At 51.8% G+C, this 17,940-nt stretch overlaps 1 protein-coding gene across 1 annotated transcript in view; it reads right to left on the reverse strand.

Moving 5' to 3' along the window:
- Positions 1 to 252: 252 nt before the first annotated feature.
- The window catches only part of LOC124010647 (collagen alpha-1(XXIII) chain-like), a 485,745-nt gene continuing 468,057 nt past the window's right edge, over positions 253 to 17,940 (reverse strand). Inside the window, exon 20 of the mRNA XM_046323317.1 lies at positions 253 to 498. Coding sequence (XP_046179273.1) covers positions 253 to 498 — 246 coding nt within the window. The remainder of the gene's footprint in view (positions 499 to 17,940) is intronic.

Consider the following 17,940-nt stretch of genomic DNA (forward strand, 5'->3'; position numbering starts at 1 on the left):
GCAGGCCTCTGACAGAGAGAAGGGGGTTGGGGCAGGCCTCTGACAGAGAGAACGTGGTTGGGGCAGGCCTCTGACAAAGAGAAGAGGTTTGGGGCAGGCCTCTGACAAAGAGAAGGGGTTGGGGCAGGCCTCTGACAGAGAGAAGGGGTTGGGGAAGGCCTCTGACAGAGAGAACGTGGTTGGGGCAGGCCTCTGACAGAGAGAACGTGGTTGGGGCAGGCCTCTGACAAAGAGAAGGGGTTGGGGCAGGCCTCAGACAAAGAGAAGGGGGTTGGGGCAGGCCTCTGACAGAGAGAAGGGGTTGGGGCAGGCCTCTGACAGAGAGAAGGTGGTTGGGGGAGGCCTCTGACAGATAAAATGTGGTTGGGGCAGGCCTCTGACAGAGAGAAGGGGGTTGGGGGAGGCCTCTGACAGAGAGAAGGGGGTTGGGGAGGCCTCTGACAGAGAGAAGGGGTTGGGGCAGGCCTCTGACAGAGAGAAGGTGGTTGGGGCAGGCCTCTGACAAAGAGAAGGGGGTTGGGGGAGGCCTCTGACAGAGAGAAGATGGTTGCGGTAGGCCTCTTACAGAGAGAAGGGGTTGGGGCAGGCCTCTGACAGAGAGAAGATGGTTGCGGTAGGCCTCTTACAGAGAGAAGGGGGTTGGGGTAGGCCTCTGACAGAGAGAAGGGGGTTGGGGTAGGCCTCTGACAGAGAGAAGGGGTTGGGGCAGGCCTCTGACAGAGAGAAGGGGGTTGGGGTAGGCCTCTGACAGAGAGAAGGGGTTGGGGAAGGCCTCTGACAGAGAGAAGGTGGTTGGGGCAGGCCTCTTACAGAGAGAAGGGGGTTGGGGAGGCCTCTGACAGAGAGAAGGGGTTGGGGCAGGCCTCTTACAGAGAGAAGGGGGTTGGGGGAGGCCTCTGACAGAGAGAAGGGGGTTGGGGCAGGCCTCTGACAGAGAGAACGTGGTTGGGGCAGGCCTCTGACAGAGAGAAGGGGGTTGGGGAAGGCCTCTGACAGAGAGAAGGTGGTTGGGGCAGGCCTCTTACAGAGAGAAGGGGTTGGGGCAGGCCTCTGACAGAGAGAAGGTGGTTGGGGCAGGCCTCTGACAGAGAGAAGGGGTTGGGGCAGGCCTCTGACAGAGAGAAGGTGGTTGGGGCAGGCCTCTGACAGAGAGAAGGGGGTTGGGGGAGGCCTCTGACAGAGAGAAGGTGGTTGGGGCAGGCCTCTGACAGAGAGAAGGGGGTTGGGGGTGGCCTCTGACAGAGAGAAGGGGGTTGGGGCAGGCCTCTGACAGAGAGAAGGGGGGTTGGGGAGGCCTCTGACAGAGAGAACAAACTTCTCTAACAGTGAATATGATATATACATTATTTTTATTCTCTTCTTTTAATTTTTTTTTCCTTTTATTCTTCTATTGCTAACAAAAATATAATTGAATATTAGACATAGTAGGCCTACGTCCACATCAACCATCCCCAATAGAGTGAATCAGAATGGAATCAGTCCCACTGGGACCAGATTCCTCATGGGGGTTGTGTGTGGAGTCTGTGTGTTGCACCGAGAGACAGGGGTTAACCAGAGTACCCCCATCTCCGCGCCCCACTCTAGAGACGGCTCATCCCAGGAACGGTGTCCCGGTGTGGGGAGGAGCGCAGGGGGATGCTGGGCCTACCGATCCACTCTGGTTCTCCCCCGAGACCAACGTTCTTTCATCTCCTCATGTCCTCAGGGTGCGGAACAACAAACCACAGACGGAGGGAGAAAAGAGAAGGAGAAAGAAAGAGAGAGAGACAGAAAAAAAGTTGAGACGAGTAGGACAAAAAAGCATGTACTAACCAGAGGCCATTTGTAGTCTGTTTGTGTTAGGGTTCAAAGGTCATGAGTAAGACTATTATATTTCAGACATTTACATTTTGGTAATTTAACAGATGCTCTCATCCAGAGCGACTAACAGTCAGTGCACTCAACTAAGATAGATGAGACCACCTGCTTGAGCGCTGCCAAGTATAAAGCGCCACAGGTGAAAAGATGTGAGGGAAATGTAATGTCTTTCCTCCAAAAATGAACTTTTCAATACTTGTTTAAGAGAACACTTGTCTTGATCTGTCATTTATTTCAAATTGAGTGGAGGCTTAAGGGAAATCGAAAAGGTGAATATGGTCGACAAACAAACGCCTGTGTTTGAACCCATGGAATAATACCCGTAAGCATTGCATAGCTGTTAACATTTCTTTCCCGATCAAGACAGACTAATCCTATCTTATCATTAAGATTCAGCTGAATATGTTTTAACGACAGGTGTTGCAGTCACTGTAAAAAATGACTCTTTGGATCAACCTACAATTGGTCACAAGTAAATTAGTTAGGTTTTCTCAATTGAAAAATACTACCAAATATGGAAATTAAAAATATGATTCAATGCCAACAGTTTTATTTAACTATTACCAAAACTCTATTTCAAGTTGCAACCTATGTCTTTCAACACTGAACCTGCTTTCCCCCTTTGGTTAAACCCAGTAAATAACAAACACAAACTAATATTTCATGTAAACCCTTTTTTAATCCCATTCCAAGTTCACTTTTTAATGTTGAATTACCTATCCAAGTTTCTTCAATTGGGTTACAATCAATTAAATACATTCCCGATAAATCAAGACATGTATTTGATTAAACTATTATTTACACAATACTTTCACATTTAGTAACCACAATATACTGTAGCAACCAAGCATTGGGAAACTTCACTACTAAACACTATTTGGGGTGTTTTCCCAGTCTCCCTACACAATTATGAGTGATGAGAGGGTGTTTCAGACATAATTATGCACTATAGCTTTATTTTTACATTTTCATACCGGTAGAGTTCAACCAATGGTTGATTGAGCCTGCTGTCTGATCTGATCTAAAAAATGTATGGAGTTATGTTTTGTTGCAATTATTGTGGCTTTGGTGTTTCAGCAATTGTGCAATCATGATAACAGTGAGTAGAAATGATTTTCCTTGTTCAATAGAGCCATTGGATTTGTCTCAACGATGTTGCTATCTGCCAGGACATTGCAGGACATCTAGGTAGATACATTTTCCCTGGCGTTGTAAAGATTACAGCCTGATGGGAGCCCCTACTTCCTGGTTCCACCCTCAAAAGCAGGCTTTTAAAAACGGGGAGCGGTAGTAGTTTGCAGGTTCACAGAAGTTATGTTACCATGCACTGTCTATCAGAGATTGCTAAATAATTAGCTACAATTGCTGCTTCTGATAACTCCTCTTTCAAGAAGAGCTGGACGTTTAAAAAAAATGTGTTATGTTCTTTTACATATGAACCTACAGCCCTATTTCTTTGAGCCAGAATACACTGAAGAGTTGAGACAGTGAGAAAAAATAATGCAATTGCCAGTAGCGGCGGCAGCGACGACCAGCTGAACCAAGACTCAGGAGGCCAATGACAGAGTTGTTTTGCTGTCAGTAGCTAACTAGCATTATTAGCTCTCTTTTTACACGAGGCAGTGTTGTTCATACTGATTTGTCCATAATGGGGCTAGCTAGTACCACTACAAGGCAAGCTAGCAAAGTTTAGCTAGATAGCTGTGTATTATACCAAAAATGTACTGTAGTCTAACGTTATAGCTAGCTAGCTAACTAGCCTAGCTTGCCTCAGTGCCTCTCATTTGGAGCAAAACTGGAGAAATGTTTTGATGATGATGGCGAAGGGTAAAGGAATGACTTTGGCTTTATGACTCGTATTAGTCTTGGAATAACTATACGTGTGCTGTAGCTAGCCAGCTAACATGTGTCTGTGAGATGTCTCATATTCTACACCATGCTGCTACAGTATGAATACAGACCGTGCACTCTTACCAAAAAAAGGGTTTGAAAATAGTTATTCGGCTGTCCCCGAGGGGGTAGAGGTAGAATCCTTTTTGGTTCCAGGTAGAACACTCTGTAGAAAGGGTTCTACATGGAACCCAATAGGGTTCTACCTGTAACCAAAAAGGATTCTTCAAAGGGTTCTCCTATTAAGGTTTTAGATAGCACCTTAGAGTGTACACAATGATTGCCCATGAATGTGTAATAGCGATTTTGTCTTTCGCTCACAGACAATACCGCTCAAAAGGAGATGTGAAAGGTCCCATAGCAATAATCTCCCCTTGTATCAAAGAGACTCCGAACACGTCACTGCACCACCCAAACACACCATATGCAAATATTCCCTTTGTAGAACTCTAGTATTTAATATAATCATTAGTAGTATATTTTTCTTCTACTGTATATGTCATACTTTGCCATAACTGTTCCTGCATACTGTGGTACAAATTCACCTCGATCTCCAGAGCAAATAAACTTTGTCCTGAATTCTAGCCATGTCTACTTATTTGTGATATTGACAGGCTAATCTACTGTTTTATTGAAACATGTTCACTTGCCACCAAATTAAAGTTGAAATTATACACTAACTCACTGCATCATTTGTTTTAGCAGTAAGACTGAAGCTAGTTTATACAAAAACAGAACCAGTCAAAAGTTTGGATACACCTACTCATTCAAGTGTTTTTCTTGATTTGGACTATTTTCTACATTGTAGAATAATAGTGAAGACATCAAAACTATGAAATAATACATTTGGAATCATGTAGGAACCAAAAAACTTAAACAAATCTAAATATGTTTCATATTTGATATTCTTCAAAGTAGAAACCTTTGCCTTGATGACAGCTTTACACACGGTTGGCATTCTCTCAACCAGCTTCATGAGGTAGTCACCTGAATGCATTTCAATTAACAGCTGTGCCTTGTTAAAAGTTCATTTGTGGAATTTCTTTCCTTCTTAATGCATTTGAGCCAATCAGTTGTGTTGTGACAAGGTAGGGGTGGTATGCAGAAAATAGCCATATCTGGTAAAAGACCAAGTCCATATTATGGCAAGAACAGATCAAATAAGCAAAGAGAAACGACAGTCCATCATTACTTTAAGACATGAAGGTCAGTCAATTCGGAAAATGTCAAGAACTTTGAAAGTTTCTTCAAGTGCAGTTGCAAAAACCATCAAATGCTATGATGAAACTGGCTCTCATGAGGACCGCCACATGAAAGGAAGACCCAGACTTACCTCTGCTGCAGAGAATAAGTTCCTTAGAGTTACCAGCCTCAGATTGCAGCCCAAATAAATGCTTCACAGAGTTCAAATAACAGACACATCTCAACACCAACTGTTCAGAGGAGACTGCGTGAATCAATTGCTGCAAAGAAACTATAACTAAAGGACACCAATAGGAAGAATAGACTTACTTGGGCCAAGAAACACAAGCAATGGACATTAATCTGGGGGAAATATGTCCTTTGGTCTCAAATGTGAGACTTTTGGTCCAACTGCCGTGTCTTTGTGAGACGCAGAGACGCATGTGTGGTTCCCACCGTGAAGCATGGAGGAAGAGGTGTGATGGTGCTTTGCTGGTGAAGCTGTCTATGATTTATTTAGAATTCAACGCACACTAAACCAGCATGGCTACCACAGAATTCTGCAGCGATACACCATCCCATCTGGTTAGCGCTTGGTGGGATTATCACCAGACTTCGACCCAATTCAATTGGTTTGGGATGAGTTGGACAGCAGAGTGAAGGAAAAGCAGCTAACAAGTGCTCAGCATATGTGGGAACTCAGCATATGTGTGCCAAGCTGTCATCAAGGCAAAGGGTGCCTACTTTGAAGAATCTCCTAAAATATATTTTGATTTGTTTAACACTTTTTTGGTTAGTACATGATTCCATATGTGTTATTTAATAGTTTTGATGTCTTCACTATGATTCTACAATGTAGAAAAGAAAAACCCTTGATTGAGTAGGTGTTCTAAAACTTTTGACCGGTAGTGTATGTTGGGTTTGTTAAGCTGTGACTCAAGCTCCATGTTGACAACCGTCTGGTCCTTCCTGCACTCCACAGACAGGTGGACTAGACTCTCATATCCTTTCTTCACCACCCACTGCTTTGACCTCTTGCAGAAGATGTGTATGTACTGCAAGTCTCCTGGGAAGACATGCCCCACCGCTATCCAATGCACATGAGGCATTGGAAGCAACTTTGAAGCTTTCATTCAATTCAAAATGTCACATTGATCTGTCAAATTTGTTATATGATTTCAGACAAATTGAATAGAATAGGTTGAACAAACCAAAGTGTAAATTTCAATCATTCCAATCAGTAAAAGCACTTCAGATGTACAAAAGTGCTTTCCCACTTTTTCACAGTTCACAATAGAGCAACAATCAGCAACACCTGTGCAAAGATCCGTGTTAGTAATTGCATAGCTGGTCTACAGTGAGTCCCATATACAGACTGAGGGATACAGTTGTGTAATAGTTTCACTTCACCTATTTAGAGGTACCGAAGCATGGCAGCTCCTGTACAGTTCAGTTGAGGATATCTACACACACATGCACACACACTGTCACTTCCCCTCTTCTCAGAATTCAACTGTGGTGGAGGGAAAAGAGGAATGGGGGAGCAGAGGAAGGGGGGAAAGGAGGATTCAGCTGAGATACATTTTGCCAGGTGCTTGGCGATGAGAATAGAAGGAGATTTGAAACGTCACACAAAACACTTCCTCACTACTATGTCAATTCTTTCTCAGACACAGAAAACATTGTGTCTAATTGCTGCTCCTTCCTGAATCCCTCATTCTTGATTCCCATCACTCTTTTGAGCTTCGTATCCCTCCCTGACCCTCTCATTTCTCTCTCTTCACCCCCCCCCTCTCTCTGACTATCGCTCCCTCAACCTTCTCTTACCCATCACCCTCTGTTCATCCCTCTCTCTCCACGTCCCAACTTACTTCTCTTTCTCTCCTCTTTCCTTCTCTTACTTCTCTTCCCCTCCTCTTCTCTTCATCCCTCTCTCCCTGACAGAGACAGTTGTGCCTGGGTTCCAGATCATTGGTGATTCAGAACAACACATTCTAAGTCCATCGTCATGGCAGCGTTGACTAAACTTCAGATAAAATCGATGTTTAATTCAGATGGCTGGAGGCCATTGGCAGAAACAGTGGAAGCCTTTCATCTACAAAGGGGCTGGGAGAAATGGGGAGAGGCGGTGGGGGGCGAATCTGCAGGATTAATGGAATCGTCACGAACTGTCCCATTTACAACATGGAATAACCCTCTCAATCTTTCAGTCACATCCCCATCACCTGAGAGACAGAAATGTGTGTTTGGAGGGTGTTGGTGTGTGTGCGTGATTACAGCAGTTTGAGAAGAGGTTGTTAGACTAGCTGCAGTGTCTTTCCCTGTGGTCCTCTCTATCGTCTTACAATTAAGATATCTCAATTAAGCAGAGCAGAGTGTGACAGGTAATGAAGCTGTCACAACTGTGCCTTATACAAACACACCACACACACACACTGTCCATGAATAAACAGAGATAACAACCAAGCCACCAATTCACAAACACATGTTACTGTATGAGGACTGAATAGTCTGCCTGTTACTGTGTGAGGACTGGATATTCTGCCTGTTACTCTATGAAGACTGGATATTCTGCCTGCTACTGTATGAGGACTGAATATTCTGCCTGTTACTGTGTGAGGACTGAATTTTCTGTCTGTTACTGTATGAGGACTGAATATTCTGCCTGTTACTGTATGAGGACTGAATATTTTGCCTGTTACTGTATGAGGACGGAATATTCTGCCTGTTACTCTATGAGGACTGGATATTCTGCCTGCTACTGTATGAGGACTGAATATTCTGCCTTTTACTGTATGAGGACTGAATATTCTGCCTGTTAGTGTATGAGGACTGAATATTCTGCCTGTTACTGTATGAGGACTGAATATTCTGTCTGTTACTCTATGAGGACTGAATATTCTGTCTGTTACTCTACGAGGACTGAATATTCTGTCTGTTACTGTATGAGGACTGAATATTCTGTCTGTTACTCTATGAGGACTGAATATTCTGTCTGTTACTCTATGAGGACTGGATATTCTGTCTGTTACTGTATGAGGACTGAATATTCTGCCTGTTACTCTATGAGGACTGGATATTCTGCCTGCTACTGTATGAGGACTGAATATTCTGCCTGCTACTGTATGAGGACTGAATATTCTGCCTGCTACTGTATGAGGACTGAATATTCTGCCTGCTACTGTATGAGGACTGAATATTCTGCCTGTTACTCTATGAGGACTGAAATTCAGCCTGTTACTGTATGAGGACAGAATATTCTGCCTGTGTTTCACTGGAGAGGTTGAATGATACGGATGGTTGGTGTGTGTTTTTCCCATAATGCTTGTTCTGTGCAGGAGGCAGTAAGTGACATGTGGTCTAACTGACGCCCAAGGGTCAAAACCTAAAGGTTAAAGGTCTGACATTTCCCCAAATTGACATGATGGGAGATGCAACGTACACGTGACCATGAGCACACATACGCAAGCGCAAGCACACACACACACACACACACACACACACACACACACACACACACACACACACACACACACACACACACACACACACACACACACACACACACACACACACACACACACACACACACACACAGCTTTGCATTGCTTTGATATCAATAGATGCATTAGTAGTAGCTAACGAGATTCCAGTTTTCCGTGTGTCTCATTGTTAGGTAGGTAGGAATCTGAGGCCCGTGTGAATGCTTCAAGGCAGGTATGATTAACATGACCCGCTACCAGCCCACCATCTTTTCATGTACCACACGTGTCCCTGGCACTTCAAACTAGCGCTCCTCTGCTCTCTACACAAGCAGTGCCTGCGGTTAACAAGACATCTCTGCTTACAAAGCCCAAACTGTTTATGCTTTTTCAGAAAGTGGAATGCTTATTGGGGTTACATAAACAAGTGTTGGAAGAGGGGGCTGATTCATGCAGATTAGTGAATGTGAAACACACAAACTAGGACAACATTCTGGCACACGTGACCGCTCCCTGTAAGGGCTTTTATTGTGTGTGTGTGTGTGTGTGTGTGTGTGTGTGTGTGTGTGTGTGTGTGTGTGTGTGTGTGTGTGTGTGTGTGTGTGTGTGTGTGTGTGTGTGTGTGTGTGTGTGTGTGTGTGTGTGTGTGTGTGTGCGCGTGTGTGCGCGTGTGTGCGTGTGTGTGTGTGTGTGGGGGGCCCTAAGAGCAGGTGACTGAGTGAGTGACAGGTGACCACACGACAAAGATAGAAATGTCAAGTTGGACATGATGGAGGGATAGAGGGACGAGGGGGAGGAAGGAGAAGGGAAGGAGGGATACACAGGAAGCCTGGACAGATAAGTACATCACCCTGCAGCCCATGTCACTTCAAATTAGCCCTCCCTAACACACACTGTGCCCTTCCCCCACCTCCCTAACACACACTGTGCCACCGCCCACCTCCCAAAACAACCCCCCCACCTCCATAACACACACTGTGCCCTTCCCCCACCTCCCTAACACACACTGTGCCACCACCCACCTCCCAAAACAACCCCCCACCTCCATAACACACACTGTGCCACCACCCACCTCCCAAAACAACCCCCCACCTCCCTAACACACACTGTGCCACCGCCCATCTCCCAAAACAACCCCCCCACCTCCATAACACACACTGTGCCACCGCCCACCTCCATAACACACACTGTGCCACCGCCCACCTCCATAACACACACTGTGCCACCGCCCACCTCCATAACACACACTGTGCCACCGCCCACCTCCCTAACACACACTGTGCCACCGCCCACCTCCATAACACACACTGTGCCACCCCACCTCCCCAAAACACACTCTGCCCCACCTCCCTAACACACACTCTGCCCCTCCACCTCCTTAAAACACACTCTGTCCCCCCACCTCCCGAACACACACTGACCCCACCATCTGCTTAACACACACTCTGACCCCCCCACCTCCCTAACACACATTCTGCCCCCCCACCTCTCCAGCACACTCTGTCCCGCCACCCATTTACACACACTCTGGCCCCCACCTCCCTAACACACACTCTGACCCCCCACCTCCCTAACACACACCCTGTACCCCCCCACCTCTCCAGCACACTCTGCCCCCCCCCGCCCTACACACACTCTGCACCCCACCTCCCTAAACACACTCTGACCCCCACCTCCCTAACACAAACGCTCCCCCCCCCACCTCTCCAGCACACTCTGTCCCGCCCCCATTTACACACACTCTGGCCCCCACCTCCCTAACACACACTCTGACCCCCCACCTCCCTAACACACACCCTGCACCCCCACCTCTCCAGCACACTCTGCCCCGCCCCGCATTACACACACTCTGCACCCCACCTCCTAAACACAAGCTCTGCCCCCCATCTCCTTAAAACATACTCCGCCCCCCTACCTCCTGAAACACACACTCTGCCCCACCACCTCCTGAAACACACACTCTGCCCCACCACCTCCAGAAACACACACTCTGCCCCCCGACCTCCTGAAACACACACTCTGACCCCCCACCTCCCTAACACACACCCTGCACCCCCACCTCTCCAGCACACTCTGCCCCGCCCCGCATTACACACACTCTGCACCCCACCTCCCTAACACACACTCTGACCCCCACCTCCCTAACACAAACGCCCCCCACCTCTCCAGCACACTCTGTCCCGCCCCCATTTACACACTCTCTGGCCCCCACCTCCCTTACACACACTCTGACCCCCCACCTCCCTAACACACACCCTGCACCCCCCACCTCTCCAGCACACTCTGCCCCCCGCATTACACACACTCTGCACCCCACCTCCTAAACACAAGCTCTGGCCCCCACATCTCCTTAAAACATACTCCGCCCCCTACCTCCTGAAACACACACTCTGCCCCACCACCTCCTGAAACACACACTCTGCCCCACCACCTCCAGAAACACACACTCTGCCCCCGACCTCCTGAAACACACACTCTGCCCCACCACCTCCCCAACACACACTCTGCCCCCCCACCTCCGTAAACACACACTCTGCCCCACCTCCATAACACACACAGTGCCACCCCCACCTCCATAACACACACAGTGCCACCGCCCACCTCCATAACACACACAGTGCCACCCCCCACCTCCATAACACACACTGTGCCACCGCCCACCCCCATAACACACAGTGCCACCGCCCACCTCCATAACACACACTGTGCCACCGCCCACATCCATAACACACACAGTGCCACCGCCCACCTCCATAACACACACAGTGCCACCGCCCACCTCCATAACACACACTGTGCCACCGCCCACCTCCATAACACACACAGTGCCACCACCCACCTCCATAACACACACTGTGCCACCGCCCACCTCCATAACACACACTGTGCCACTGCCCACCTCCATAACACACACTGTGCCACCGCCCACCTCCCTAACACACACTCTGCCCCTACTCCTTAAACACACGCAGCCCCCAAACCCTCCATAACACACACTGACCCCACCATCTCTTAACACACACATAGCCCCCAAACCCTCTCAAACACACACTCTGCCCCCCATCTCCCTAACACACTCTGCCCCCCACCTCCCTAACACACACTCTGACCCTCATCTCCCTAACACACTCTGCCCCCCACCTCCCTAACACACACTCTGCCTCCCCCACCTCCCTAACACACACTCTGCCCCCCCACCTCCCTAACACACACACTGACTCCCCATCTCCCTAACAACACGCTGCCCCCAAACCCTCTCGAACACAAACACTGCCCCCCACCTCCCTAACAGACATTCTGACTCCCCATCTCCCTAACACACACGCAGCCCCCAAACCCTCTCTAACACAAACTCTGCCCCCACCTCCCTAACACACACTCTGACCCACCACCTCCCTAACACACACTCTGACCCCCCACCTCCCTAACACACACTCTGCCCCCCCCACCTCCCTAACACACACTCTGACTCCCCATCTCCCTAACACACACGCCCCCCAAACCCTCTCTAACACAAACTCTGCCCCCCACCTCCCTAAGACACACTCTGACCCACCACCTCCCTAACACACACTCTGACCCCCACCTCCCTAAACACACTCTGCCCCCCCCCCCCACCTCCCTAACACACACTCTGCCCCCCCCCCCACCTCCCTAACACACACTCTGACTCCCCATCTCCCTAACACACACGCAGTTCCCAAACTAACACAAACTCTGCCCCCCACCTCCCTAACACACACTCTGACCCACCACCTCCCTAACACACACTCTGACCCCCCACCTCCCTAACACACATTCTGCCCCCCACCTCTCCAGCACACTCTGTCCCGCCACCCATTTACATACACTCTGGCCCCCACCTCCCTAACACACACGCTGTCCCCCACCTCTCCAGCACACTCTGTCCCGCCCCCATTTACACACACTCTGATCCCCCACCTCCCTAACACACACCCTGCACCCCCCACCTCTCCAGCACACTCTGCCCCGCCCCCGCATTACACACACTCTGCCCCACCTCCCTAACACACACCCTGCACCCCACCACCTCCTGAAACACACACTCTGCCCCCGACCTCCTGAAACACACACTCTGCCCCACCACCTCCAGAAACACACACACTGCCCCCCGACCTCCTGAAACACACACTCTGCCCCACCACCTCCAGAAACACACACTCTGCCCCCGACCTCCTGAAACACACACTCTGCCCCACCACCTCCCCAACACACACTCTGCCCCCCACCTCCGTAAACACACCTCTGCCCCACCTCCATAACACACACAGTGCCACCCCACCTCCATAACACACCAGTGCCACCGCCCACCTCCATAACACACACAGTGCCACCACCCACCTCCATAACACACACTGTGCCACCGCCCACCCCCATAACACACACAGTGCCACCGCCCACCTCCATAACACACACTGTGCCACCGCCCACCCCCATAACACACACAGTGCCACCGCCCACCTCCATAACACACACAGTGCCACCGCCCACCTCCATAACACACACTGTGCCACCGCCCACCCCCATAAACACACACAGTGCCACCGCCCACCCCCATAACACACACAGTGCCACCGCCCACCTCCATAACACACACTGTGCCACCGCCCACATCCATAACACACACAGTGCCACCGCCCACCTCCATAACACACACAGTGCCACCACCCACCTCCATAACACACACTGTGCCACCGCCCACCCCCATAACACACACAGTGCCACCGCCCACCTCCATAACACACACTGTGCCACCGCCCACATCCATAACACACACAGTGCCACCGCCCACCTCCATAACACACACTGTGCCACTGCCCACCGCCATAACACACACTGTGCCACCGCCCACCTCCCTAACACACACTCTGCCCCCTACTCTAACACCCACGCAGCCCCCAAACCCTCCATAACACACACTGACCCCACCATCTCTTAACACACACATAGCCCCCAAACCCTCTCAAACACACACTCTGCCCCCCACCTCCCTAACACACACTCTGACCCCTCATCTCCCTAACACACTCTGCCCCTCCCTAACACACACTCTGCCTCCCCACCTCCCTAACACACACTCTGCCCCCCCACCTCCCTAACACACACACTGACTCCCCATCTCCCTAACACACACGCAGCCCCCAAACCCTCTAACACAAACACTGCCCCCCCACCTCCCTAACAGACATTCTGACTCCCCATCTCCCTAACACACACGCAGCCCCCAAACCCTCTCTAACACAAACTCTGCCCCCCACCTCCCTAACACACACTCTGACCCACCACCTCCCTAACACACACTCTGACCCCCCACCTCCCTAACACACACTCTGCCCCCACCCCACCTCCCTAAACACACTCTGACTCCCCATCTCCCTAACACACACGCAGCCCCCCAAACCCTCTCTAACACAAACTCTGCCCCCCACCTCCCTAAGACACACTCTGACCCACCACCTCCCTAACACACACTCTGACCCCCACCTCCCTAACACACACTCTGCCCCCCCACCTCCCTAACACACACTCTGCCCCCCCCCACCTCCCTAACACACACTCTGACTCCCCATCTCCCTAACACACACGCAGTTCCCAAACCCTCTCTAACACAAACTCTGCCCCCCACCTCCCTAACACACACTCTGACCCACCACCTCCCTAACACACACTCTGACCCCCCACCTCCCTAACACACATTCTGCCCGCCCACCTCTCCAGCACACTCTGTCCCGCCACCCATTTACATACACTCTGGCCCCCACCTCCCTAACAAACACGCTGTCCCCCACCTCTCCAGCACACTCTGTCCCGCCCCCCATTTACACACACTCTGACCCCCACCTCCCTAACACACACCCTGCACCCCCCACCTCTCCAGCACACTCTGCCCCGCCCCGCATTACACACACTCTGCACCCCACCTCCCTAACACACACTCTGCCCCTCCACCTCCCTAAAACACACTCTGCCCCACCTCCCTAACACACACCCTGCACCCCACCACCTCCTGAAACACACACTCTGCCCCCGACCTCCTGAAACACACACTCTGCCCCACCACCTCCAGAAACACACACACTGCCCCCGACCTCCTGAAACACACACTCTGCCCCACCACCTCCAGAAACACACACTCTGCCCCCCACCTCCCCAACACACACTCTGCCCCACCTCCCTAACACACACTCTGCCCCACCTCCTAACACACACTCTGCCCCCCACCTCCCTAACACACACTCTGCCCCTCCACCTCCCTAAAACACACTCTGCCCCACCTCCCTAACACACACTCTGCCCCCCACCTCCCTAACACACACTCTGACTCCCCATCTCCCTAACACACACGCAGCCCCCCAAACCCTCTCTAACACAAACACTGCCCCCACCTCCCTAACACACACTCTGACCCACCACCTCCCTAACACACTCTGACCCCCCACCTCCCTAACACACACTCTGCCCCCCCCCCCACCTCCCTAACACACACTCTGCCCCCCACCTCCCTAACACACACTCTGACTCCCCATCTCCCTAACACACACGCAGACCCCCAAACCCTCTCTAACACAAACTCTGCCCCCCACCTCCCTAACACACACTCTGACCCACCACCTCCCTAACACACACTCTGACCCCCCACCTCCCTAACACACATTCTGCCCCCCACCTCTCCAACACACTCTGTCCCACCACCCATTTACACACACTCTGGCCCCCACCTCCCTAACACACACGCTGTCCCCCACCTCTCTAGCACACTCTGTCCCGCCCCCCATTTACACACACTCTGACCCCCCACCTCCCTAAACACACCCTGCACCCCCCACCTCTCCAGCACACTCTGCCCCGCCCCGCATTACACACACTCTGCACCCCACCTCCCTAACACACACTCTGACCCCACACCTCCCTAACACACACCCTGCACCCCACCACCTCCTGAAACACACACTCTGCCCCCGACCTCCTGAAACACACACTCTGCCCCAACACCTCCAGAAACACACACACTGCCCCCGACCTCCTGAAACACACACTCTGCCCCACCACCTCCAGAAACACACACTCTGCCCCCCACCTCCCCAACACACACTCTGCCCCACCTCCCTAACACACACTCTGCCCCACCTCCTAACACACACTCTGCCCCCCACCTCCCTAACACACACTCTGCCCCTCCACCTCCCTAAAACACACTCTGCCCCACCTCCCTAACACACACTCTGCCCCCCACCTCCCTAACACACACTCTGCCCCCACTTCCTAAACAAACGCAGCCCCCAAACCCTCCCTAACACACACTGACCCCACCATCTCCTTAACACACACATAGCCCCCAAACCCTCTCAAACACACACTCTGACCCCCCATCTCCCTAACACACTCTGCCCCACCTCCCTAACACACACTCTGACCCCCACCTCCCTAACACACACTCTGACCCCCCACCTCCCTAACACACACTCTGACCCCCACCTCCCTAACACACACTCTGCCCCCCCACCTCCCTAACACACACTCTGACTCCCCATCTCCCTAACACACACGCAGCCCTCCAAACCCTCTCTAACACAAACTCTGCCCCCCACCTCCCTAAGACACACTCTGACCCACCACCTCCCTAACACACACTCTGACCCCCCACCTCCCTAACACACACTCTGCCCCCCCACCTCCCTAACACACACTCTGCCCCCCCCACCTCCCTAACACACACTCTGACTCCCCATCTCCCTAACACACACGCAGTTCCCAAACCCTCTCTAACACAAACTCTGCCCCCCACCTCCCTAACACACACTCTGACCCACCACCTCCCTAACACACACTCTGACCCCCACCTCCCTAACACACATTCTACCCCCCACCTCTCCAGCACACTCTGTCCCGCCACCCATTTACATACACTCTGGCCCCCACCTCCCTAACACACACGCTGTCCCCCACCTCTCCAGCACACTCTGTCCCGCCCCCATTTACACACACTCTGATCCCCCACCTCCCTAACACACACCCTGCACCCCCCACCTATCCAGCACACTCTGCCCCGCCCCGCATTACACACACTCTGCCCCACCTCCCTAACACACACCCTGCACCCCACCACCTCCTGAAACACACACTCTGCCCCACCACCTCCAGAAACACACACACTGCCCCCCGACCTCCTGAAACACACACTCTGCCCCACCACCTCCAGAAACACACACTCTGCCCCCCGACCTCCTGAAACACACACTCTGCCCCACCACCTCCCCAACACACACTCTGCCCCCCACCTCCGTAAACACACACTCTGCCCCACCTCCATAACACACACAGTGCCACCGCCCCCTCCATAACACACACAGTGCCACCGCCCACCTCCATAACACACACAGTGCCACCACCCACCTCCATAACACACACTGTGCCACCGCCCACCCCCATAACACACACAGTGCCACCGCCCACCTCCATAACACACACTGTGCCACCGCCCACATCCATAACACACACAGTGCCACCGCCCACCTCCATAACACACACAGTGCCACCGCCCACCTCCATAACACACACTGTGCCACCGCCCACCTCCATAACACACACAGTGCCACCACCCACCTCCATAACACACACTGTGCCACCGCCCACCTCCATAACACACACTGTGCCACTGCCCACCTCCATAACACACACTGTGCCACCGCCCACCTCCCTAACACACACTCTGCCCCCTACTCCTTAACACACACGCAGCCCCCCAAACCCTCCATAACACACACTGACCCCACCATCTCTTAACACACACATAGCCCCCAAACCCTCTCAAACACACACTCTGACCCCCCATCTCCCTAACACACTCTGCCCCCCCACCTCCCTAACACACACTCTGACCCCTCATCTCCCTAACACACTCTGCCCCCCACCTCCCTAACACACACTCTGCCTCCCCCACCTCCCTAACACACACTCTGCCCCCCCACCTCCCTAACACACACACTGACTCCCCATCTCCCTAACATACACGCAGCCCCCAAACCCTCTCGAACACAAACACTGCCCCCCCACCTCCCTAACAGACATTCTGACTCCCCATCTCCCTAACACACACGCAGCCCCCAAACCCTCTCTAACACAAACTCTGCCCCCCACCTCCCTAACACACACTCTGACCCACCACCTCCCTAACACACACTCTGACCCCCCACCTCCCTAACACACACTCTGCCCCCACTAAAACCTCCCTAACACACACTCTGACTCCCCATCTCCCTAACACACACGCAGCCCCCCAAACCCTCTCTAACACAAACTCTGCCCCCACCTCCCTAAGACACACTCTGACCCACCACCTCCCTAACACACACTCTGACCCCCCACCTCCCTAACACACACTCTGCCCCCCCACCTCCCTAACACACACTCTGCCCCCCCCACCTCCCTAACACACACTCTGACTCCCCATCTCCCTAACACACACGCAGTTCCCAAACCCTCTCTAACACAAACTCTGCCCCCACCT

This window comes from Oncorhynchus gorbuscha, linkage group LG23 (genome assembly GCF_021184085.1).
Source record: "Oncorhynchus gorbuscha isolate QuinsamMale2020 ecotype Even-year linkage group LG23, OgorEven_v1.0, whole genome shotgun sequence".
NCBI lineage: Eukaryota > Metazoa > Chordata > Actinopteri > Salmoniformes > Salmonidae > Oncorhynchus > Oncorhynchus gorbuscha.